The 24,875-nt window shown below is 40.1% G+C and overlaps 1 protein-coding gene across 1 annotated transcript in view; it reads left to right on the plus strand.

The window, feature by feature from the left end:
* The first annotated feature begins 434 nt into the window (after positions 1-434).
* Positions 435-24,875, plus strand: part of Wdr64 (WD repeat domain 64) — a 112,635-nt gene continuing 88,194 nt past the window's right edge. The window contains exons 1-6 of the mRNA XM_055609825.1: positions 435-513; positions 4,301-4,469; positions 11,471-11,601; positions 21,502-21,604; positions 23,206-23,309; positions 24,764-24,793. Coding sequence (XP_055465800.1) covers positions 4,325-4,469; positions 11,471-11,601; positions 21,502-21,604; positions 23,206-23,309; positions 24,764-24,793 — 513 coding nt within the window. The 5' untranslated portion in view covers positions 435-513; positions 4,301-4,324. The remainder of the gene's footprint in view (positions 514-4,300; positions 4,470-11,470; positions 11,602-21,501; positions 21,605-23,205; positions 23,310-24,763; positions 24,794-24,875) is intronic.

Below are 24,875 nucleotides of genomic sequence, written 5' to 3' on the forward strand. Positions count from 1 at the left end.
CTCCAAGCTTTGGAGAAACAGTATGGTTGTGGTGGACTGAGACGTCAAAACAGTAGGGTTCTCCCACAGGGAAGGGTTTGGCTATGGTGAACCAGATATAAAGCAACCTGCTACCTAGCCCTCATTAATTATTTTCTGTCAAACTGACAGAAGCTAAAGTGTTTTGGGGAACTGAGAGCCTCAGTTGAGAAAATGCTTCCACTAGACTAGCCTGTAGGAAAGCCTGTGGGCATTTTTTGTTTTTGTTTTTGTTTTTTAATTAATGATGGATGTGTGTGGCTGCAGTCCTGGGCTGTATAAGAAAAGCAGGCTGAGCAAAGCCCAAAGAACAGCCCAGTAATCAATGTTTCTCCATGGATTCTGCTTCGGTTCCTGCCTCCAGGTTCCTGCACTGAGGTCCTGCTCTAAGATCCTTCAGTGATGGACCATGATGTGGAAGTGAAGATAAACTAAACCCGTTCTATCTCAAGTTGCTGTTGGTCATGGCGTTTTAGCACAACATCCTTCCACCATGTAAGGATGCATAGAAAATGCCCATATAAAGAATGGGCATTTGCAAACTACTGACTGTTAGAGCCTTACATTGTTCCCAATCCTCAGAACTTTGAGAAAGGAAATACTGCTGTTTGCAAATTAGTCAGTGTGACATATTTTATTGTAGCAACAGGAATGTTCTAAGACCAGTAGAACAGAAAATATAACATCTAACATAGTGAACAATAATTTCACTTAAAAGAGTTTATTTTATTTTTCATTTCATATTTTTATTTTTTCTTCACAACTTATTCATTATATATCCCACCCTCAACTCTCCCCAGCCCCACCTCTTCCCTCCATCCCCTTCCCCTAGTCCACTGAAAGGGGGAGTTCTTCTCTTCTGCCATCTGCCCATAGCTTGTTGAGTCTCACCAGGGCCATCTGGATCCTCTTCCTCCTTGGCCTGGCAAGTCCAAATCACCAGGGGTGAGTGATCAAAGAGCAGTCAACCGAGTTCATGATAGAGGCATCCCCTGCTTCCCTCAATTGGAGATCTACATAGAGACTGAGCTGCCAATTGGCCAAATCTGAGCAGGGGGCTAGGTCCTCTCTATGGATGGTCTTCCATTGGTGTATCAGTCTCTGCAGGACCCTCTGGGCTTTGTTGTTTTCCTTGTGGAGCTCCTGGTCCCTCCATGTCCCTCTATCTTCACCCCTCACTTCTTGAATAATACTCCCTTTGCTTTGCCCAGTGTTTGGCCATGAGTTTCAGCTTCTGCTTCTATCCCTTGTTGGTGGATCCTTTCAGAGAACCTTCTGTAGTAGGCTCCCATACTGTTTCCTGTCTTCCACTGCTGCTGGTGTCTATCCTGTTTGCCATTCTGAATGAGATTTAAGCATTCTCCCTAGGGTCCTCCTTAGTGTTTAGCTTCTTTAGATCTGTAGATGGCTATCCTATATTATATGGCTAATTAGTGAGTGTATAGCATGCCTGTCTTCCTGTTTCTAGGTTCCCTCACTCAGGATGATCTCTTCTAGTTCCATCCATTTGCCTGCAAATTTCATGATTTCCTTGAAAAAAACATTTATTTTTTTGAATTTGTGCATGTGCATATGTTCATGTGTGGAGCCTGCAGAAAGCAGAAGTGGGCAGTGGATCTCCTGGGGCTGGAATTACAGGCAGATGGGAGCTGCCTGATGCTGAGTGCTGGTCCTCAGTGAGATGAGTATCTGCTTTTAACTACAGAGCTGTCTTTCCACTCCCACCAATAATTTCTTAATATCACCAGTAATCTTGAAAGCATTCCAATTTCTAACCATTCCGTAAGAGTTGTTATGTTTTAGTTTGACTGTAAAAAACCTAAATGCAGTCCACATACCTTCAGAACCTCTGCCATCTCCTGCTTGGACTATTCAAAAACTGCCATTCGACTGCTCTCTCCGCTTCTCCCACTTTCCAGCTCTTGGTTTAATTTTCACAAAGTATCTGGAAGAACCATTTTCACACATGAGTCAGATCATGTCACTGTTCCACTCAGGACCTTTCCATGTACTTCAAGGAAAATGCCCAAGTCTTTATGACACATCTCTGTGGTCCTACTGGATCTGGCCACCACCCGGTGGCTCTCTTAACCTTGTCTCCCTGCCTGTCTTTCTCTTCCTACACATCTGTGTGTTGCTGGAGTCTTTGTTGTTGTTGTGCACATGCTGATGTCAAGACTTTATCCCTGTGGTTCTCTGGAACGCCCTCTTGCCATTTAGCCACACCGCATGTTACCTCCCCTGCAGGACTCTGACAAATACCTTTTTGTTAGTGTAATTTGTTTTCCCTGGGCTCTCACACACACCCCAGTGCACACAGCAATACTCAGGTCTTCAGGGCATTTACTGCCTTCTGGAATACCAGGCATGTGTCTGTTTTCACCATTAGACTGTAAGTTCAGGACGCTGTTTTGCTCGCTACGGTATCATTGCTGCGTAAAATACCCCCTAACAAAAAAATAGATGTTTGATAAATATTTGCTAAGAATGGATGGGGGTATATACAAATTCATGGATGAGGACTGTAGGAAAGATGGTTCCTTGGATGCTGCCAAACAGTATTTGGAAAGCTTTAAAGAAGAAAAGGAAGAAAGGATAAACAGAATGAAGAGATTCTCTATGTAACACGTTTATAGAAATTTGCTCTGCTAATAGCTCATAGTCAGATTGAAGGATAGGTACCTGGTGCTGAAAACAGAAGTGGCCCCAATGTCATGCTTCGACTCTGAACTTAGAATTGTGTAAGATGATTTGAAAGATAAACTACCAAGGAATAGGGACCTTATGTCTCACCTACATTTTCATAAGTTAACTGCTGATGAGCAGATAGAATGGACTTTTACAAAAAGTCAGAGATTGGGGGCTGGAGAGATATCTCAGTTGATGAAGTATTTGCCGCACAAGCATGAGGACCTGAATTGAGGCACACACACACACACACACACACACACACACACACACACCCGGCACCCACAGGTTTGCCACAGGGGCTTATACACCTGGAATACCAGTGCTGGCATGCAGAGACAGGTGAGTCCTTAGGGCCTGTTGGCCAGCTAATACAGCCAATACAGCTCCAGCTTCAGGGAGAGATCTTACATCCAAACGTAAAGTGCAGAGTGATTAAAGAAAATGTCTGAGCTGGGTGTGGTGGTACACGCCTGTAATGCCAATACTAGGGGAAAGAGAGGCAGGCGTATCTCTGTGAGTTTGAGCCCAGCGAGTCCAGGACAGCCAAGGCTACACAGAGGAAACCCTGTCTAGAAAAAAAAAAAAAAAAAAGCAAAGGAAAAAATAGAAGGAAAGAAAAATGTCCATTAAGACATTTTGAAAGAAAAATGTCATCATCCTCAGGCCTCCTTATCCACACATACCAGCAAACACATCCACAGTAGCACACACATACACAGACACACATACATAGTGAGAGAGAGAGTTGGAGATTGGAAAGCTTGGAGTCAGAAGTAAGTAGTTGGACTTGGTGCAATTAAATGTTAGTATTAATGAAAAAAGACAAGCAGAAAGGCCTCTTCTCCTTCAACTGAATCCTCTTTAAAAAACAAAACAAAAAAACCTTCTCAGAAGGGCACTTTCCTTCTCCTTGGCTCCTCTTAGTATTTTCATTCAAGGTAAATGCATAAAAGAGAAAAAGAAACCCTTTTCATTCTCTACAGCTTCTAAAAATATCTCTATTTGTGCCAAATAAAACAAGTGATAAAATACATTTTCACAAACACCAGTTCGAATTTCCATATCCAGGAGAGCTACGGAAACAAATGTGAACGTCACTTCTCCTAGTACCATGAGGGAGACAGGAGGCGGGAGGGAGAAGAGACTTTCATTCCAAGGAAAATAATACCTGTTTTCCTTCCTTTACCCATCCATTTCCTCGGTGGACACGCACACGCACACGCACACGCACACACATGCACACGCACACACTGTGCGGGAGGTGGCTCTCAGCTTGCAACTTACAGAAACACTGTGATGTAATGAGCCCCGCATGATGGACAATGCTCACATTATGAGGTCAGTCAGGACACTTCGCTGACACCTCTGCCTCTGCGAAATGCAGGCTTCAGCTTTCCTCCTGCTAACATCCTGGGGCAACTCTTCTTCCTTGTTCCCACAGGATGGAGATCAAAAATCAAAGGAGTGAGACCTAGGACAAAAAAAAAAAAAAAAAAAAAAAAAAAAGAAATTCAGCCAGCAGAGGAGCATTATAAGAACTAGAAGCTTTTTTACTCCACATTTGCAATTTTGTAGTATTATTTCCTTGCAGAAGTAAGAGACTCCTTATGTTTGTATGGAGACCAGAGATGAAAAGCGGGCCAGCATTACACTGGAGATTAATAACTTCAAAGCAGCCTTGGTTGATTTCAATAAATTGGTTGAACATACAACAGCCCAGAAAAAGGACGAGAGAGCAGGCTTGTTTATCCCAAAAGAAGGTAAGATGGAGGATTACAGGGACAGGCATCTATCTAGAGTTCTTGGTTGGACTGTGGGATGCAGGGAAAAGCAAGGGAAAAGCAGCCTAGTTTAAAAGCCAAGACAATGAATGGGGGAACAAGGAAGGACCCAAGTTCTTTCTCTGTCCGTAACATACCTAGCTAGACTCAAGGAAACTTTTTCTATGTATCTGTAATATGGAGACTTGGATTAAATGGCATCAAGGGCTTCCTTTGCAGACATTATCAGTTGCTGGCCCACCTGAGACCATGTGGCAAGCCCTCTGTGTCTCTGTGTCACGCAGCTCTCTGAAACAGTAATAAATGACCCAAATAATCAGCTAAAGAAGAAGAAAAGTATTTTGGAGGTTCCTGTACATGGTCAGATAGCCTGCTGCTTTGTGGCTTATGATAACAGTATTATTATGATGGGACTCTGATACAGAATGTTCACATTATGGCAGCTGGAAGAGACAGGAAAAAGTCAGGGTCCCAATATTTTCTTCAAAGGCATGCACCCAATAATCTAACTTCCTACCACTAGCTCCACTTGCACCACCCAGTAATGTCAAAGCCTGTTGACCAAGCTTCTAATACAGAGGAGCCTTTGAGGGATACTTATCCTGACCATAGTATTCATTCTACCACCTCTTTTCCCAAAAGCACCACGAGACCATAACGACTTTTCTAGACAACTCAAAGTTTCCTGGTTCACTATGATTTCACCATCTGGGCCACTCTGTAGGAATGATTGGAATGTGCTGACGTAAGAGGAATATGGAGGATATTGTTTTTTTCAGAAATTTAAGAAGAGAACCAATGTAAAGTATATATGTATATATCCAGCAGAATAAGTCTAGGTGTTGTAATACAAGGAGAAGGGTCCATATACCTGCTACATAGACAGCTTGTAAGTGCTGGTTTGTAGTCATATGTAAGTAAAACTCTTTAAGTTTCAGGCTTAAACAGTCATTGCTTAAATATTGTATAATAATCTGCAGGTCAGTTGAATAGGCGTAAGTTCATTTGATTTGCATGACAGTGTAAACAGGTAATATTATGGTTAAGTCCCTGAGAGGAGAGAGGAGTCACCCGCCCAAGTCTTTAAGTGTCCAGAGGGTTCAGATCTTCCGGGATCTTCTCCAGATCTTGACTGAGCTCTCTATAAAGTGCTCAAACAAAACTCTCAGTTCCCTCCAGTCAGCTTGTTTTACCTCTTGCTACAATAGATTCTCCAGTTTCTCACCATGTTTCTGCATCCTTGATGGGGTTTCTGCTCCTCTCAGCCAAGTTTTCTATCATAGGAGAGAACCAGGCATAGAGCCTAGAATTCATTCACTCTCCCTTTTCCTCTAGCTCAATACTTTCGAAGGCAGCAGCCATCCTCCCCTCCTTTCCAATTCTATCAGTTTGTTGCAACAACTTCAAAAATCCTTTTTTCCACCAGCCTTGTCCTTTGTATCTAAAAATATACTTGGGCGTCTCCTCCTTGACTTTCTCTTCCCTTAAGCTATCACTCTGTCTCTTTGCTTTTCCGCTAAATTTCCCTATACTGTCTCTGCCTCTTTTCTCATCTACTCCAGGCTGGCTTCCTTCAATTTGCAGAAAATATACTCAGTATCGAATACAGTTGCCAAATTGAGACAGTTGCTTTTCTTTTCTCTCTTCTTTCTTTTAGACAGTGTGTCACTAAGTAGCCCGGGCTGGCCTAGAACTTGATATGGTCGAATCCCAGCCTGTACATTTCCGGGGTTCCAGGGGTGCACCACCCCGTCTGGCTCTTGTTTCCCCCTTTTGCAGCCCACATGACCATTTCAGTGCATTAACACTGGTCTTTGCATCTGCTTTGAGAAGCAACACCTCTCCCTGTGTGTCTGTCTTGCCACTCTCTTCTGGTTTTCTTCATTTCTCACTTGTCTTTTTTCTTTCACCCTGAGGTTTTTGCCTAATGTATTCTTGCCTAAGTCTTATAGCATGAATGTTGGCTGCCTTGTCTCCTTAGACATGTATTTACTATTACTTTTGAGTGTGTTATGATAGTTCGCTCAGGTTATTACACTTATGTAAGTCTTCCAGCCAGACTTTGGCCACTCACCCCTGAGTAACTATCTTTTTCTCTATCACACAAAACCTTTGGGTTATATTAGTAGACCACTGACTTTCCCCAAACCCAAAGCTAAGGCTGTCAGCAGATGGCATCTAAACCTTCTTCAGAGCTTTGCCCACTTTGATATTCTCACCAGTGTATTTGAAAAATGCCTTGATTTATGGTTTTCTTTTGTTCTGTGACTATGAAAGCTAACCACTTCCACATTGGAACATACTATTCAGGGCAACTTGAATCTGTTCCCAAGCTACAGTCACTCAGACCTGGCTCAAAACAAACTTTTATTCCCTTTGAGGTAAGAGCTGCGATTTGCACCAACAGTTATTGTTTCTGTTGCCGTGCGTTTAACGACTAATATGCCATTCTCCCAATTCGAATATCTCTTCAGTCCCTCTCCCCTCCTCCAACTTTTTCAAGAAAGTCAAATGCTGCCTCTTTGAAAACACTCCCAAACTTCCCCAAGCAAAACCGTGCTCAGCATTCTTACTGCTTTTATTGCTGTCTCCAGGAATTTACCTGCTTTATTTAGACTGCAGACACTGATAGGTGCTCAGTTCCTTGACACTTCCTGTAAGTGTTTTGAAGGTTTTGCAGAGGTAAGGCCAGCTCAGAGCCTGGTGTCAGGAGGTGCTCCTTAAACATGTGTTAAACAAACAAGTTAGCCTTGCTTTCTTCCAAAAGCTTGAAACTTCAAATCCATGGTGCAAAGTTCCTTTCTCAGAGTATTTAAGATTAGACAAAAACTAATCTGCTAGACAAATGGCCTTCTATGTCTGAGGGGCAAGGTTTAAGGACTGAGGAGATGGAAAATATGTGACCCTAGCTTGCACCATGCTGCTAATACTATCCAAATATCTTTATATTCATTAAGAAATCCTGGAAGATAAGGGTTAACTCTTTACAGTAGGTAAGGATCTAGGACTCAAGAGAATGTTTTACTGGAGAGGTGTCTGCCTCAAAGGGATGCTAAGTAGACTACAGAGATTTGTCCTGGTTACATTATTCTTAGATCTCACCAAAGACCTAATAGAATTCAGATCACCCAGTGACATGTCCCACGCCCTCCCCCTTTCAGGTGTATTTAAGATAGACCACGTGCTTTTAAAATGGCTGCATTACCGTCTGAATGGTTTTATTCTCCACAGGGCTAGTAGTTTTTACCTAGTAGTTCCTGTTTAGGTAAATAAATATATGCTGTGTTTTGAAAAAAAAAAAAAAAAAGAGAGAGAATGTTATTTTTGCACTAAGGCTTTTCAACCATGACACTATTGACTGTTGAGCTAAATGATTTTTTATTCTGTGTATGAGGGCTGGTGGAACAGCATTGCACATTGTGGGGTGTCCATCAGCATCCTTGGCATCCTTATTTTACCGTTTGTGGACATCATGCTGGTCCAGTCATTGTGGTTCATAGACTGTACAGCTGAGTAGAACTACTGATTGCTCCTTTCCCTTGACAGCATATATTACATCTTCTGGTACTGTGAGAGCCAAAGAAGGCTTCCAGGCTGGTTCTAGCTCAATTCTTCCGAATTCTGCGTGCAAAGTGTGCACACATATGTACTCACGTATTTTGTTTAAAGTACATTTGTAAAATAGTGTTGTCCTATGGATTTTTAAAACATTCTTAGTGCTGTTTATCTCTCCTTCTCTCTTTCCTGACCCTCCCAATTCTAAAGCCTCCTCTCTGTTTCCTGCTACCCCATTCCTAGAGCTTCTCCGACTCCAGCTATGTTCCTTTCTACTTTCCTGGCTTCCTCAGATACCTCAGATTGTATCCTCAAATTCAGAGCTAGAATCCACAAATGAAAGAGAACATAAGGTTGAGTCACTTCACTCAGCATATTTTCCAGTTGTACCCATTTACCTACAAATTTCACTTTTTCACAGCTGAATAAAATTCCCTTGTGTGTGCATGTGTGTGTGTGTGTACATATGTTTGCATACCACATTTTATTTATTCAGTCATGAGCTGGAAGGCATTTCGGTTGCTTCTGTTTTCTAGCTATGGGGAATAATAGAGAGGCAACAAACAGCTGAGCAAGTAATTCTGGAGTAGATACTGAGTCCTTGGGTGTATGCCATGGAGTGGTAGAGCTGGGCCATATGGTAGGTTTCTTTTATTTATTTGTTTGTTTATGTTTTCTCACATTGATTTCCATTGCAGCTTCACCGGTTTACCATCCTACTGACAGCGAATGAGGTTTTCCTTTCCCCAAATCTTCACCAGCACTTATTGCCAGTTGTCTTCTCTGTCTTGGCCATTCTGACTAGGGTGAGATGAAATCTCGAAGTAGTTTTTAATTTTCAGTTCTGTGATTGCTATTGGTGTTGAGCCCTTTTAAAAACACTTCAGTAATTTTTATTTCTTCTTTTGAGAATTCTCTGCTCATATCCATAGGCGCTTTTTTTTAACTGGGCCATTTGTTTACTTGGTTCTTTGCTTTTTGAGTTTTTTTGTACGTTCTGGATATTAAACTTCTCTGTCAGATGCATAGCTGACAAAATTCTCTCCCATTCTGTGGGCTTCGTCTTTACTCCAGCGACTGTTTCCTTTGCAGTACAGAAGCTCTTTGTTTAATGAGGCTCCCATTTGTCAATTGTTGGCCACAATCCCTGAGCAAATAGAGTTCTACTTATAAAACACCTCCTCCTTGCACCTGCATCTTGTATGTTTCCTTCTAGCAGTTTCAGTGTTTCAGGTTTCACATTTAGGTATTTGATCCATTTGAAGTTAGCTTTACACAAGGTGGCTCTACTTTCATTCTTCTAGTTGAGGACATCTACTTTCCCCAGTACAGATTTATGAAGATTTCTTTCTCCCAGTACGTATTATTGATATCTTTGTAAAATATCAGATGGTTGTAATTACATGCACTCATGTCTAGGTCTTTTATTTTATTCCACTCATCCACATCTCCATCCTTGTGCCAGTACCATGCTGTTTGTGTTACTATAGCTCTGTAATATAGCTTGAACTGTGGTATGATAATTCATGCAATATTGTTCTTTTTGTTCAGGATTGCCTCGTGTATCCAGGTTTTTTTTTTTTTAACCTCCATATGAATTTAAGAAATTCTATTTCTGTGAAGAATGTTGTGAGGAGTTTTGATTAGGATCATGTTGAATGTGTACATTTATTTTGGTAGAATGACCATTTTCATATTGATTCTGCCAAACCATGAGCGTGAGGGGTCTTTACAATTTCTAGTGTCTTCTTCAGTCTCTTATTAGGTTTAACTCTAAATATTTTTTGAGGCTATTGCAAGTGGGAGTGTTTCTGTGATCTCTTCCTTAGCATGTACACTACTGGCATATGGGAAGACTACTAATGTTTGTTAAGTTGATTTTGTATCCTGACCCTTTTAAAAAATTGTTTTCTAGTGAAAGTTTTGGGATCTGTTAAGTATACTAGCATATGTACTTTGACCACCTCTTTTCCTCTTTATATCCCTTTAATTTCCTTCTCTTGTCTTTATTTCTCTAGCTGGTGCTCACTATATTGAGAAGGAGTGGGACTAGCGGAAAGCCCTGTCTCGTTCCTAATTTTAGTGGGATTGCTTCCAGTTTTTCATTTAGCATGATGTTGGCTGTGTGTTTTTCATTTATAGCATTTATGCTGAGGTGTGTTCCCTCTAGGACCTTTACCGTAAAGGCACATTGAGTTTTTTTTTTTAAAGATTTTTCTTCATCTATCGAGAGGATCAGGAGACTTTTGTCTTTAAGTCCATTTATATGATTTATTACATTTATTAACTTAATATGTTGAACCATCTCTAGGATAAATCTCTCACATTAAAGGAAATAAGAAATAGTTTATTCTGAAATTAAATGACTTAAGAAAGTAAGCATAACCTGTGGAGAAGATTTAGGTTATTCCAAATACCATGTTTCAACATAGTTTCATGAAAGCTTATAGTTAGAGAACAAGAGGTAGTAAGTCAAGCTACCTTTCAAATACATCAGTGGGAACAACAGTGGTTAAAACACTATTGGGCATCCTCTGCTATGGGCCTCAGATGCCACCTGATGACATTCTTGACTTTTGGGCTAGAGGAGGCTAGGTTCGGTTCATACACTCCGAAAGGATTTACTAATAGCAACAAAGAGACCACAAGCAGAGCTGGGCAGTAAGTGATGATTACCTTTGGGCCTGCAGCATTCCAACTCCACATGAGCTGAAGTTCTAATGAGTCCATGTTTGTGTATGATGTTTCATCCAGATCTTTCTCTTTTTATTTCTGGGATCGTCAGTAAACATTGCCTAGTTTTCCATTTTATATTCAATGTATAGCTAAGTCCTAACACACAACTAAGCCTTGGCTCTAGAATATTACTATATATATACAAATATAGGTACATATATATATATATATGTTAGTTAAATAAAATTATAGGATTTTGCCTATACATTTGGAAGAATACTTTTATCTAACTCCTTCTTGGCTTGAGATTTAGTAATCTCATCTAAACACATCAATAAAATTGGCAAAAAAAAAAAATCAAGATTCAAGTAATGGTGTGTGTGTATGTGCCTGTGTGTGTGTGTGTGCTTACACAATGTCAGATAACCAATAATTGCTCTTTGCACAGATTTAAGATAAATTCTTAGAAAGATTCCAACTGGCAAACCTGTTTACAGTAAGAAAAATTGATTTTTTTTTCAGCCTTTGTATTCATGCACTGGTTTTCTAACATAGCTGAAACAGAAAAGAACCCTGAACACCAAAATACAAACTTATTTATTCTGATTGGATAATATTCCAGCTGGGGCCTAGTTATTTTTCTAAAGGCAGATCATTACAGTTAGTTTTATAATCTGAAATAAGACCATAGGATGGAAAATGTCCATGAAATATTTGATGCAAATGTTCCTTTTCTTTCCCCACTGCAGAAGCAATTGATTATGATAAGTTTTACACCACAGTGCTGCAGATCTTTGGCCCTGAAGTGAAAAATCAGGATGTGAAGTGTTTTTATAGGAAGCTCTGCAACAACCCAGATGCATCTTTCGACTGGTGTGAGGTACTTGCTTTGCGTGTGCATAATTTGAACCCCGGGTCTCATTTGATTTTGTTCAGAACAAGCAATTGAAAGTGTTACTCCCAACAAAACTAAATATACAATGTGTACACAGAATATTACTGCATCTACAGCCATGAAGACATAGCCATAGCCCACAAGAAGGCAGGGTAAACAGGCAGCTATTTAACCCTATTATCCATCAGTGGTTTTTGTTTGTTTGCTTGCTTGCTTGCTTGCTTCTGTTGTTGTTTGTTGAGACAAGGTCTCACTATGTAGCCCCAGCTAGCCTGGCACTCACTATGTACAACAGGCTGGCTTTGAACTCACTGACAGTTGCCTGCCATGAGTAACTCTTGAAGACTTTTCAATGAATCTAGCAACTTGAAGAACTGTCAGTGCCATTGACAACAATCCAGATTTTAAGCAGCTTTGTTGCATTTGACAATGAAACTTTTCTTTTCAGTACTGTCTGTGTACATTTTCAGTGTATTCAAGTCATTGGCATAAGTGAAGAGGTTAGTTTAGTTGGTCACTTCTGCCAGTTCTTGAAAACATTTTCTCATTGGCAGAATATTGATGCAAAAATTACAAACATGCAAGTAATTAAAACATCTGGCTCATTCTCAGATATGAGTCAATATGACAGACAAGAGAAAACATGATGGTTTTGAATATTTGACTGACACATTTAACAACACTTCCAGAATTGGTGGCATTAAAGCCTGCCTTCTAGCAGCACTAAGAAGCTAGGGTCAGCTACCCATACCCAACATGTCAATTAAAGAGATCATGGAAAACAAAGAAAGGAGATTAATTCACAGTGGTCACATTAGAAGGAGGAGTAAAGGACCAAGCGACACCCACGTCTGTCTTGGGGTGCTGATATGAAGTTTAAGTTTAGACAGTAGGCAAGAGGTAAATGTGATCAGTCTTGACCAAGGTATGGTCCTGCCTACCACAGTCTGGTCTTTGCCTAGGCTTCAGTCTGTCCTGTGAGGTTCAACAAGTTGGTAGAACTGTGAGGAATCTCTTCCGGGGAAGCAGGTTTCTCTGGCTGGTACCAGAGTTCCAGCTCTTCCCTCTCCCCAGAGCAAGATTCCTAGGGAAATTTCTTTCTTTATGGCCAATTACTTCAATAGTCTGATAGGTGAAGGGAGGGCACAGCGTCTCTTTAGACTGTCTCCTCTCTTACCAAGGCAGTTGCAACATCTGACAGACACCTGCAAATGGAATTTTGACAAACACCAGACTTAGGAAATGTTTGTCTTATCTTTAACTGCATATAGACCATCACAAAATTGACCATATGTTTTGTTTAAAAGAGTATATCAATAAGTCCAATAAAATAAAATTTAGAAACTTACAATACAAGGTAGCCCAAATCCTGAAAACAGCCAAAGCAAAGAGAGCTTCTGTAACTCTTAAGAGAATATAATTCGTATGGATATTTTACTAGTATGCTAAAAACTAGTATGCTAAAAACATTTTATGAAGCTAAAATAACAGTTTAACAAAGAAACCAAAAAGTAACATTACTTACGAATAGAAATGGTAAAGTTTTAAATAGTGTTTAAAATTTTAAAATTAAAATTAATTTTAAAACACTAAAATAATTCCAAGTAGGAAAGTGGGGATGGTTCAGTATTAGAAAAGCCATGAGCTTTCTTCTAACAGCTTAAGAGACAAAAACAATGTTATAATCTTAACAGAGGGCAGCAAACTGAAGCCTAAGGACACACAGCTGGACACATGCAGATTTTGTAATCAGGTTCATTGGGCACAGCAAGGCTCAGTCATTTGCACACACTCCCCAGATGCTTCCAAGACACACTAGTGGAGGCAAACAGCCTTGACAGGCAGCTAATGGCCTATGGACCTTCACTATTTACTACCTGGCCCCCTTTCAGAAAAAGGTTGCTTACTCCAAATCTTTAAGATCAAGTTAAATATGAATAAGAAAGACATTTGACAAAAATCCAGCAGCTGCCCTTAAAAGGATTGCAAAACAAAGTAAAAATGAAAGGGAAATAACTGATAAAGGAGCCTGTTCTTTTATTTTCTTTTTTTCCCTTGTGCATTTAGAAAAAATATCCATTTACCAGTTTAAGAGAAAAAGGAAACCTTACATTGACAAGGAGTCTAAGAAATGGTGCTGGGAAATGCTCATTCATTCACATCAGTTATCTAGGCTATGCTCTCATTTGGAGGACCCTCTGAGGAAGGATGAGTCTGAGTTCACAGGCTGCTGTCAGGATTACACCCTTACTGTCGAAAAAACAAACAAACAAAAACCACAATATCCCAACCTTCCTGTAACTGAGTTCCAGTGCATCTTACATCCTTTTTCTCATGGCTTCCTGAACAACGATTGAGGTGGCGTTGGGCTATTTGTTACACAGCTACAGTCATCTTTGAATTCACCTTCCATTTTGTTTATAAGGTGAAACTAAGCTCAATTTTTAAAACTTTTCAACTCTGCTTCCTGGAAGCAATTGTTCATAGCTGACCTTTTGATTCAATAGTGTCGTAACTCATACTTTGTTATCTATTCACTTGGCTACACTCTGATCACACCCTTCATATTCACACACCTGGCTACACTTTGGATGCACTCTATAAGACCCTAAGCTCTGCCTCATTTACCTCACTTAGGACTGATCAGCTTAAAGAACAGCTGATAATACTTTTTCTAGTTAGCCAAAACGTAATATTGCTTAATATGGTTAGCCAAAATGTGTTACTGCCCTCCCCATGTCTTTTGCATTTGGTTCTTTCTATAAAAACTCTGCTGTGAGAACTTGTAGATGTCACAGATAGACTCTGGAGTTGTTACTGTCACCCTGATCAATCAGCTTGGAAAAGGCATTCCAATAAACCATCCACATCTAACTGAGACTGGAGTCTGAGTAGTTTGTACAGCTATTCTTATACTAGAACAGTACTCACCCTGATTAGAGGGCCTAGGCAGAACCAGGCAGCCACATTAAGACTTTCAAAACACTAATGAGAAAGTTTGTATCTGCCCTTAATGACTGTGTAACAAGTCTCATAAAAGCTTTGATAACAAAACTCACAAAAGACCTTGTACAAATCGAGGACCTTTCCCACAAACTGCAAAGCTTGGCTAGCTACAGACTAGCTCAAATACTCTGCCATGCGGCAAATTCCCAAAAAAAGTTTAGTTTTCTTTCTTTTCTAAAATTGAAAACACGATTTTAACTTCGTCCTTTGCTCGACTGTTGTATCAAAACGTCTCTTGCTCTTTCCATTGTTTTCTGGTAAAAAAAAAAAACCTGTCCTTGATAATCAGGAGGAATTTGTTCTTTTTCTGTCTTGGCATTCTCTGTGCTGTCCAATCGAAATATAAGGGGCGAGGAGATGGCTCTGTGCTGGGCAAGCACTAGGACCTGAGCTTATTCCCAGGACATACTTGAGCATAATGCTTCAAACTGAAGCAGTTCAAATATGTCCAACCTTTTGACATTTAGAGACAATTTTACCACCTTTAACGCTTACCATACAATGGAGTTACAAAAAATGGCAGGAAAATTCTCACTCTAAGTAAGTTTATAATTTCGTGTTGGGCTGCATTCACAGCTATTCTTGACTGCCTAGGGCCACATACAGAGGTTGGATATGTCTAGTGTCTGTATGAAAATATATAATTTAGCAGAAAATAGAAAAGGGATGGAATACGGATCACCCCATAAGGCTCAAGTATCAAAGATGAAAAATTTTGATTCCCTCCCCTGTCTTTCCTCCTCCAACTCCTCTCACCTCTCTTTTTCAAAGGACCTTTCCCTTGACAGAGCAGAGTCTGCTCTGTGGACATTTTCTTCCTGTGTTTGTGACCAAGTTTCCAAGACTGTCTTAGAATTTGAGATGTGGTTATTCAATAGAGATTTTCAACACGGTTAACTGAATTTTATGCAGTGATGCCCTGTCGTTCTGGAACCTGCTATGAATCATTGTTGATGTTGCTTAAGTTAGAGTGATTTGGACTCAAGATACACTGAATGAAACTTCAAAGCACTGTTCAGATATTATGAAGGACAGGAGACTAGTACCCTGCACACAGGTGGTCTGAGGTGTGGGCATGCTCTCTCTGCGTGCATGGTTTAGGCACAAGCACACACAGACATCAAGACATTCAGGATGAGAATGGAAAACATTGGCCTGATCTTCAGTGAGTAATAAACCACACGAAAGCTCTGATAGGAAAGATACCATCTGGGAATTGAATCCTTGGATCTTCCATGCTGAAGCGCTTTCTTTGCCCCAGGTGCCCCAAATGTTTGAAGATGTCTGAGTTGAGATGTGTTGTCAGTGTAAAATACATAGATTTCAAAAGCATTGTATGGAAAAAAATGCAAAACATTTCAGAGTGACTTTTAATATTGATTATATGTTGAAATTACATTTCAACAGGCTGAGTTGAATGAAATACAATAAAAAAGTTGATTTCATTTTTGCTTTACCATTGTTTCATGTAGCTACTATAAGATTTAATATTACATAAGTGGCTTATATTATATTGCTATTCGACATCACAGAAAATGTCAAAATAAGAACAGAATGAATTCTTTCTGCCCATCAGGGTTAGGCTTTTACTGGCAAACAATAGAAAGATGAAAAGACCTCATCCGGCCACATTTGTTAGAAGACTCCAAGTTTGTGTTTTGGGGTAGCATCTTGTTTTATTTTTTATTTAATTAATTTAATCAAAACATTTTATTAATTCTTTGGGTATTTTTTTTATGTTAGCAAAAAGCATTTGTTTTACATTTTTATGGACCAAAAGTGTTGTCTTGGATGTGCAAGCTTTATATCACATGGTGTAAATGGACCTAGGACTCTTATGTTCTGTAATGCCAAATAGGACATGGTGCTTGGTTGGTGGAAGTGATGTGCAAACGGAGACTCTTTGAATGTAGTAGAATATGATTCTAAAGTAAATCTGCATTGTTTTTCAGTTGTGGAAAGGAGGAATTGGAGCTTCTTCATCTGTGACATCTGCTCTTTCTAGTCTCACACAATCTCCTTACGCACTTAAAATCTCTTCTTTTTTTTTTTTCATACAAATTCCAGGTTCCCGTTTAGTCTTCACAACAGATCCACAAGCAGACTGTAGAAAGACATGGTATTGCGAAGGTGTGCAAATCTGATTCCAAGCTATAAATCTCTTTGTCAGAGCAACGCCACAAAAAGTTACACTTTTTTTTTTCCAGAGGTTTAGAAGCAAATACACTTGGAGAATTGTGTATTATTAGACTAGCGGAGGCTTAGAGTTCATAAAGAACTTGCTTAGGCCTGCCCCTGAAATAGATGAGAAAAACTAGAGGTAAAGAAATCTGAACAATGTGATTGCCTTAGACTTACACAGCTAATTAGTGAAAAGTCCCATATAAAAATGGCCTAGGTTTTTTTTTTGTTTTGTTTTTTTTTTTTTTTTTTTTTTTTTTTTTTTTTTTTTTTTTTTTTTTTGCACCACTGTGTTAGTTTGTGTTTCTAGAAGGCAGCAGTTGTGGTTTAAACATGAAATGTCTCCGGTAGGCTCAGGTGTTACTGTTGGGGAGGAAGGGAGCCACTGGAGGGGTGGGAAGTCTTATGTATTTTTTAGCCCAGTACAGGTTCCTGTTTAGTCACTGCTCTTCTGAGTTTGGATGCAATATGACCAACTGGCATCCTGCTATTGCCACCATGCTTTCCCTGCCACGTCTTTCCTCGTCACCATCCACAGTGGACTATATACGGCAGGAGATGGAAGTCAAAACAAGCCCTGTCTCTCTTAAATTGCTTTATCAGAGTAATTTATCACAGCAACGGGAAAAGGAAACCAAGAGAGGAACATAGTAACCGATTTTTAGAATCACACTGCAAGTTAATTCAGACTTGAGTCATAATACGCTGCACGGGAGGCCTGACCGTACTGCGGCCATCCTGGATGGATTCTGAAAGCCTCGGCTGCCTTCTACGCGCACAGAGTGAATTAGAGGCTGCCCACAAGCTCTTCTAGCAAAGCTACAAGATCTATAGGAGCCCAAAGATGGGAAAGGATAATGGCACCAGGAATTTAAAGTTGAGCCAGTGTGTGGCGAGCATGGTTCTGGCAGGCCTTGCCCTTCTCCCCAATCCCCTCTGCCTTGCCAAAAACTGATTACATTCCTAAAGCTAGCCACCAAGGTCTCTTCCCTTATTTGGCCACTTCCTTCTCCAGAGACTGACCACCAACGCCAAGCTATCAAAGTACTCACATCCAGCAATCAAAAGCCCCCATTGGCTACCCTGATTAACATGCCCAATCAAAATTAAACACCTCATCCTAACACAGGGTTTCCCCTTTTACCTTGTAAACTGCCATTGCCTATGGACCACTTCTGTCTCCTCTCTATCCAGAGGCAGTCCTTTGTCCCCCTTACCCCTCTTCGTTGCCCCTTTTCTCCCCTCTCACATGTTCCCTTCCCCTCCTCTCCCTTCCTCCATCTCTTGTCTTTGTCTCTTCTCCCTGCCCTTTGTCGTTCTGGGACAAATAAATCTCCTTTGTGCTGAGAACTTGGTCTTGGAGATCCTGCGCTAATACTTTTCCTTAAAATGCCAATCAGGCCTCCCAAGAGAGATATAAAGGGAATTTATTACAAAGTGAAAATTATATCTGCTAACTTCAAAATGTTAAAAGAATGTTCTAGAGTAGATTAAAAAAATAAGCTGCATGTAAGTTTTTATTCAATCTACCTGCCTTTCATTTTCTCCGTATGTTCTACACTGAACATATGTTCCTTAAGGAATCAAAAAAAAAAATTTAAATTGCTGAAAACGTGGGGAAGCCCTGGAAATTACATTGTTAAAAGAAAATTAATACTGTTTGTTATAAAGTCCTTGATGGTCCCAAAGTACGTAGGCCAGCAATGTGCTCAAATTGCACCACAAACACAGTTTCTAGCCTGATATTTAAAATTTCAAGAAACTAGAAAGCTACTATTCATCACAAGAGGGTAAGAAATGTTTTTCTTTTATCATAGGATTTCCTCCTTGAAACATAACCTTTCAAAATGAGCTTTGTCATCTTTTCTGAAGCTTACTGTCATACCTAAAAATTTTCCTGAACGATTTTCAATGATTTGATGCATTTGGTTTCCTTCAGAAGTTATTAAGCAGTGTAATAATGTGTTATGTGAAAATAGCAAAATCAATCATCTTAAAAATTTTATCAGCATATATTAGTAATGCACAATTATGGATTTCATTGTGACATGTTCAAACATTTGTATAGTGTATTTGGATAATATCCGCTTTGCCATTACCATCTCTTGCCCCCTTGCACTTTCTCCAACCCCCTTCTGCTTTTCAACTGGTCACGTTTCTACTTTGATATCTTGTCAGGAGTAGATGTAGCATGTCTGTCACATGGCTATGACTCTAAAGGTTGTGTATGACAAAAATGCATGACTTACATGTATGCTCCAACAGTAAAGGTTCTTAGTGCATGATTTTTAACTGTCAGGGAGGACACCTAAGTTCGTTTCCTGTAATGTTCCCAGAAACCTAGGGCACTAATCCTCACAGGTTGACATCAACTGAGTTCCTATCTACACTTGGTACAATCCAAGTACATTATCCTCCACTAGTTACTAGGAAATCTCGTCATCCACATCCTTATTTAAGGGGGTAGAGTATTACTGATGATCAGATTCCAAATGGAGGAAACTCTGGCACAGAGAACTCCAGACACTGGCTTGAGATCATGTGACCAGCTGACAGCTGAACCAAGATTTGAACTGGCTTCCGAGTCCTGAAATGTGTAATTCTCCCATGCATGGGGGCTCCCATGCATGGCTCCCACAGTTCTTCATGCATTTCTTCTCAGACACTGATCAAACACACTGTCACTATCTCCACCATGATTCTACAGAACCGACCAATCAGGGTGAATGGTTGTATGTAAACTCTTCGAAGCTACTGTAAACACAGCCAACAGTTTAGAATTAGTCACACTGTGTGTCAGTCTCCCACCCCAAGAAGCACTGAAACTTACTAACAGGGAACTGAGGAACCATAGTCCCCATCTCCATTTCACTGTTTGACCCAGCCATTATTTCACACGACTATCTCAGGTGTACACAGGCTGCCAAATATTTATTGCTTGTGCTGAGTACTGCTTATAAGACGAGGACAGACAAAAGGGCCCTCCTTCCCAAGAGTTCTGGTCCCCGGCTGTACAGCCATCATTCTAAGTAATTGTGAAAAGGAAATTGCTGATGGATTTCAGGGACTAATCACTGGAACTTAATATGGAGAGATAATCCTAGATTATCTAGGCGGTTCAGACTCTTTCAAAACAAGATAGGGAGGGAGAGGAAGGATCCCAAGCTTGAAGGAGACTTGAAACTCTACTGTCGTTGCTGAGAAGGAAGGCCTTGGCTCTAGGACTGGAGAAGTCCTAGACGGCCAGCAGGAAGATCAAGCTCATGCCAACCACCAGAATGGTACTGAAAATGGATTCTTCCCAAAGACTCCAGTAAAAACAATTTTCTACTATCTCTTAGATTTGAGCCCTGCTAAGACCCATTTTGGGCTCTAACCTGTGAAACTACAGGTTTGTGACCATTTGTTTTGGTAGTGTTAGGAGGGGTGGGTGGTAGGGCTGGTAAGTAAAAGCACTTTCTTCACAAGCATAAAGATTTGACTCACAGCAGCAGGGCATGGTGGAACCACAGTGTTCCCTGGAAAGGAGCAAGTGGATCCTCAGAGTCCTTTGTTCCACAGCCTGGTTGGATGGGTAAACTGCAGCCTCAGTAAAAGGCCCTATCTCAAAAAATAAACCAGAGCGTGACAGAGAAAAACACTCGTATTGACGTGCACGCGTGCGCACACACACATACACACAGTGTTCAAAATTCTTTTAAAAAAAAAAAAAACAAAAACAAGATTTATTTATTTATTTTACATATGCGTGCTCTGTCTTCATGTACATCTGCAGGCCAGAAAAGGCCATCAGATCCCAGTATAGATGGTTGGGAGCCACCATGTGGTTGCTGGGAATTGAACTCAGGACCTCTGGAAGAGCAGGCAGTGCTCTTAACCACTGAGCCATTTCTCCAGCTCCATGTTCAAAATTCTTGATTCCTTTGCATTTCTCTCATTTATTGGTAAAAATTATTTCTGCTTATTAATAAGCTAATAGGAGTTAATTTGTTGCTGGTAGATTTTTGAGACACCTTTCCGGTGTTGTTCAGGTTGGCCTTAAACTAGTCTCAAATATTTTACCTCAGCCTGTTAATGGTTGAAGTCCCAGGCTTGTGTCACTGTGCCTGGCTTACATTACAGCTGTTAACATTTTTTCAAATGCCTCTGGTTTTGAAACTTTCACAATTTGATAATTTATTCACAAAGATCACTCTTTATACTTAGAACAGCTCCTTATAGCAAGGTAGCTAATTTTCATGCAACACCTGGAAAGTGAGCAGCTAATAAAAAAAAAAATATATGAAATCTTTTATATTCTGAAGCTTCCCTCTGCTGAAATGAAAAATCTGACCCAGCAAGATTCATAGATAATAGTCAAGGATAGTCGTTCATGGTCACCAGTCACTAGCTAAGGCCCTGTCTGATGAAGGCTGACTTCATTTTCAAACAGGGGCAGGACGGTAATCTGTCTTTCAGTAAGAGGAAAGACACCAGCTTGGTGTGTGGTTGCTCCTCAGGAAGGATGCCAGTGCCCCCTCAGAAATCACTCATCATTAGTGAAAAGTGCATTTACAGGGGACTCTCTACTCTGACACCGTAAAACAAGGTGCGTTTATTTCATCTCAGAGTTTGAACTCAGCTGACACAGAATCTGTTGCTTCTTGACAGCTGGCTCTGAGACACTGTTCACGTTTACTTTGTTGTTTGGGATTTTAGATCTTTGGATACTTCTCTTCTGATGAAGATCCTTTCAGTATGCAAATGGATGAAGAAAATTTGGTTTTTCTTGTATCTAGGAAACAGCGAATTGTGATTTCAGGTGACTTTTATATTTCTTTTCCAAATTAGTATGAATTTTAATATATTTTTTTCTCAAACCTGAGCATTGGAAACATATAACATATGAAGAATCACCTTCCATTTCGCGTACTTGCTCAGTTTCTTGTAAGAGAAAGGAGTTTAGGTTCAGTTTCAAAAGAAACCACCTGCAATTGAAACTGAAAGCTCATCCTTGCTCTGAAAGACACTAAAGAATGTGAATGTGAAAAAAAAGAGTGTGAAGATGCTCAGGCCTCAAGTCTCTCTATGATGACATCCTGTTAGTATCTGTTCTGGTGTCACCAGAAGGAGCTGTGTCTTTATAATATTCTTGAAGAGTCCCCAAGTGAAGTTCCTCCCACCTCCCACCCTTGATTCTTCTGTAGACATTGTCTCTGAAACTGAGTTTGGGCCAGCCATGGACAGGCATTAGCTCAACTGAGGAACTTTCCTAAGCTTCTAAGTGTTGTCTATTTTTTTTTCTTTCCTAATTTGACCCTGGGACTTGGGTGCTCCCATCCCTCTCCACTCACTGTTGACAGTTCAGGTTTCCTTCCCTGTTCACTCCCGGGTGGGAAGGAGTCAGGAAGAGAAGAGGTAAAGCCTAGGGCCTCCTTCTGTCTTTCAGCATTTCATCCCACGTTCTGAGAGGTTGAATCTGGTATCCCTTTTAAAATGCATAAGGGTGTGGTGGTGTAGCTCAGTTGGTAGAGTACCACAGTGTGGGTCAGATACCTGAGTTCTGGGATACTGCAGCGAAAGACACAACTCCCAGCCTCACCTATTTTTTCTCTTATGAGTGCTTGGTGATTGGAGTACCGACTCTTTTTACTTCCTTTCTTCTCTAGGTGTTTACAATGACAAAAATTACACCACCTAGGAGCAGACTATTGTAATGCCAGCACTCAGGAGATTGAGGCAGGAGGAATGCCATGTCTGGCTACACACAAAACTAAAATCCAAACAAGCAAAAGCTGAGAAGTATTGTGTATGCTGCTCTGTCCTTCAGTGGGCACAAGATCATCAAAAAGTATTTAGTGTTATTTTCCCAAATGCACAGAATGTTTTTAGAAGCCTTAAAACAGCATTAAGGCAGTTTCATTCTTTCATAATGGAAAGCCCGAGGTAGTGTTAGGACTCTAGTCTTTGTACACCGTGATGGTGACACCTCAAAGCAAAGATCACTAAGAGATGAGAGAAATCTCAAAATAGAAATGATTCCAAATGATATTTAGAAAACCCGTTCTCTGTGAAACGTTGCTCATAGTGGGGTGATGTGCTGAGGGGTGTGGACAGATGTTGGGGGTGTGGAGGCTGAGGGAGTTGCAAGTTCTTTGGTAATTCATGCATCATATTTAGCTGAAATGGTTTATATTCATATTATGTCTCTAAGGATAATTAAAAAACCAAGCAGCCGTTACAGGGCTTTTTTTAAAAATGGCTTTATTCTAAGTTTTGAGTAATTCAGGGCTTTCTAGTAAAATTCTGGCTGTCTTTTTTCCTTTCTTTCTTTCTTTCTTTTTCTTTCTTTCTTATTTTAAACCAATAACAAATGACTCTTAGGGTCTCTAGACGTTGGCATTAATGATATGCTTTTGACAGGTAGTAGAAGACGAGATGTGATCAAATGCATTATGAAGGTCCCACAGTTGGATTTATTGATAACAGCATCTCAAAAAGGATTAATAACAGTCTTTAACAGCCAGGTAACTTGGAAATCTTGGCCCCTCCCCACCTTCTCCTTCTCCTTTTCTCTTCCTGTGCTTTGTTTTATCTGTGCATTATCCAAATATTTCAGAAAACACAAAACAACATTTCACTGTTGTTTAAAAAATAAAATGCTTAGTAATAAGGGGATCGCTGAGGCCTGGGCTTATTTCTGAGGTTTTATTGATGCATTTGGTACTGATTCTAAGAGTGTCATAAGGGATCGCATGGCCTCCACCATGTAAAGGGTTAATGTGGGTAATTTCCCAGAGAACACCCTAAACACATGCCTGCCTAGTAATGGAGGATCCTGTGAGGATCGTGGACCTGGAGTGGATGAAATGTCTCTCATGTGACACCTGCTTTTCTGTGGGTAGAGCAGGGAGTTTCATGGGCCTCATGTCTTCACACTGGGATAAAGAGACAATATGAAGATCAAATTCAGTGATGAGGCACAAACAAATTCTTTTTTACTTTTTTCTTTCTCTCTTCTTTTTTCTCTCTCTCTTTTTTCCAAGACAGAGTTTTTCTGTGTATTCCTGACTGTCCTGGAACTAACTCTGTAGACCAGCCTGGTCTCGAACTCACAGATATCTGCCTGCCTTTGTCTCCTGAGTGCTGGGATTAAAGGTGTGCATCAATGCCCGGTTAATTAACAATAAATTCTTACATAAATACAAGGTATTTCTAATATCAATATTTCTAAATTCATAAATTTTGAGCTTTCCCACTTTTAAAGTGTGAGAAATTTCAAACGAGTATGTGGTTGTGTGTCCTATTAACATGTTCAATATGAAAACAAGAGATGCTTTCTTGCTATTACATATCCAGAGTAAAATTCCAAGTTCATTTTTAACTGAAGATGATGACGGCTTTATATACAAGAAAAATGTATTTGAAGTAATCATCATTTTCAAATCAGTTTTAGTCTTTCAGTAACACTCAACTTCAGGCAGTTAGGACACCATTCATAGATCCTTAAGTGGTGGGCCCCTGGTCCGAATGTCTTAAAGACATCCAGTAACTTGAAGAGAAGGCTTTCAAATGAAACATGCTGTGTTTTTCTACATTGTCCATATGTTCGTATTGCTCTATTTAACATTCTTTGAGCCACTCTTGTCCTTGTTGTATTATTTTGCATTTCTAACTTTTAATAACAAACTTTGCTCCAAATGGATGGGGAAAAAAATGAGGTGTGTTTACATGTGGGAGGAACAAAAAAATTACTATCAAGAGGACGGTCACCATGGCTAAACACCAGCCATAAACGTGGAAATCTTGCTCGCTGCAAACCAAGTGGCATTATCTCACAGAGCTAGGTGAGGATCTGAGGAAGAAGTAAGGAGGAAATTCCCTCAGCAGGTAGGAGGACAAGTGAGCAGGGAGATTGTGTGCTACCATAGATTTCTGATTCCTAGTGGAGATTCTAACTCCATGTCATCTTTACCCACAGATGAGAATTCAGAACAGCACCAATGTTACAGTAAGTGCATTAAATTCTTTTAATAAGTCAAAGTTAGGGCTGGGATAATGGCTCTTTCACAGTTACTCAAAATGTCCACGAA

This window comes from Psammomys obesus, unplaced genomic scaffold (assembly GCF_907164565.1).
Source record: "Psammomys obesus unplaced genomic scaffold, mPsaObe1.curated_primary_1811, whole genome shotgun sequence".
Classification (NCBI taxonomy): domain Eukaryota; kingdom Metazoa; phylum Chordata; class Mammalia; order Rodentia; family Muridae; genus Psammomys; species Psammomys obesus.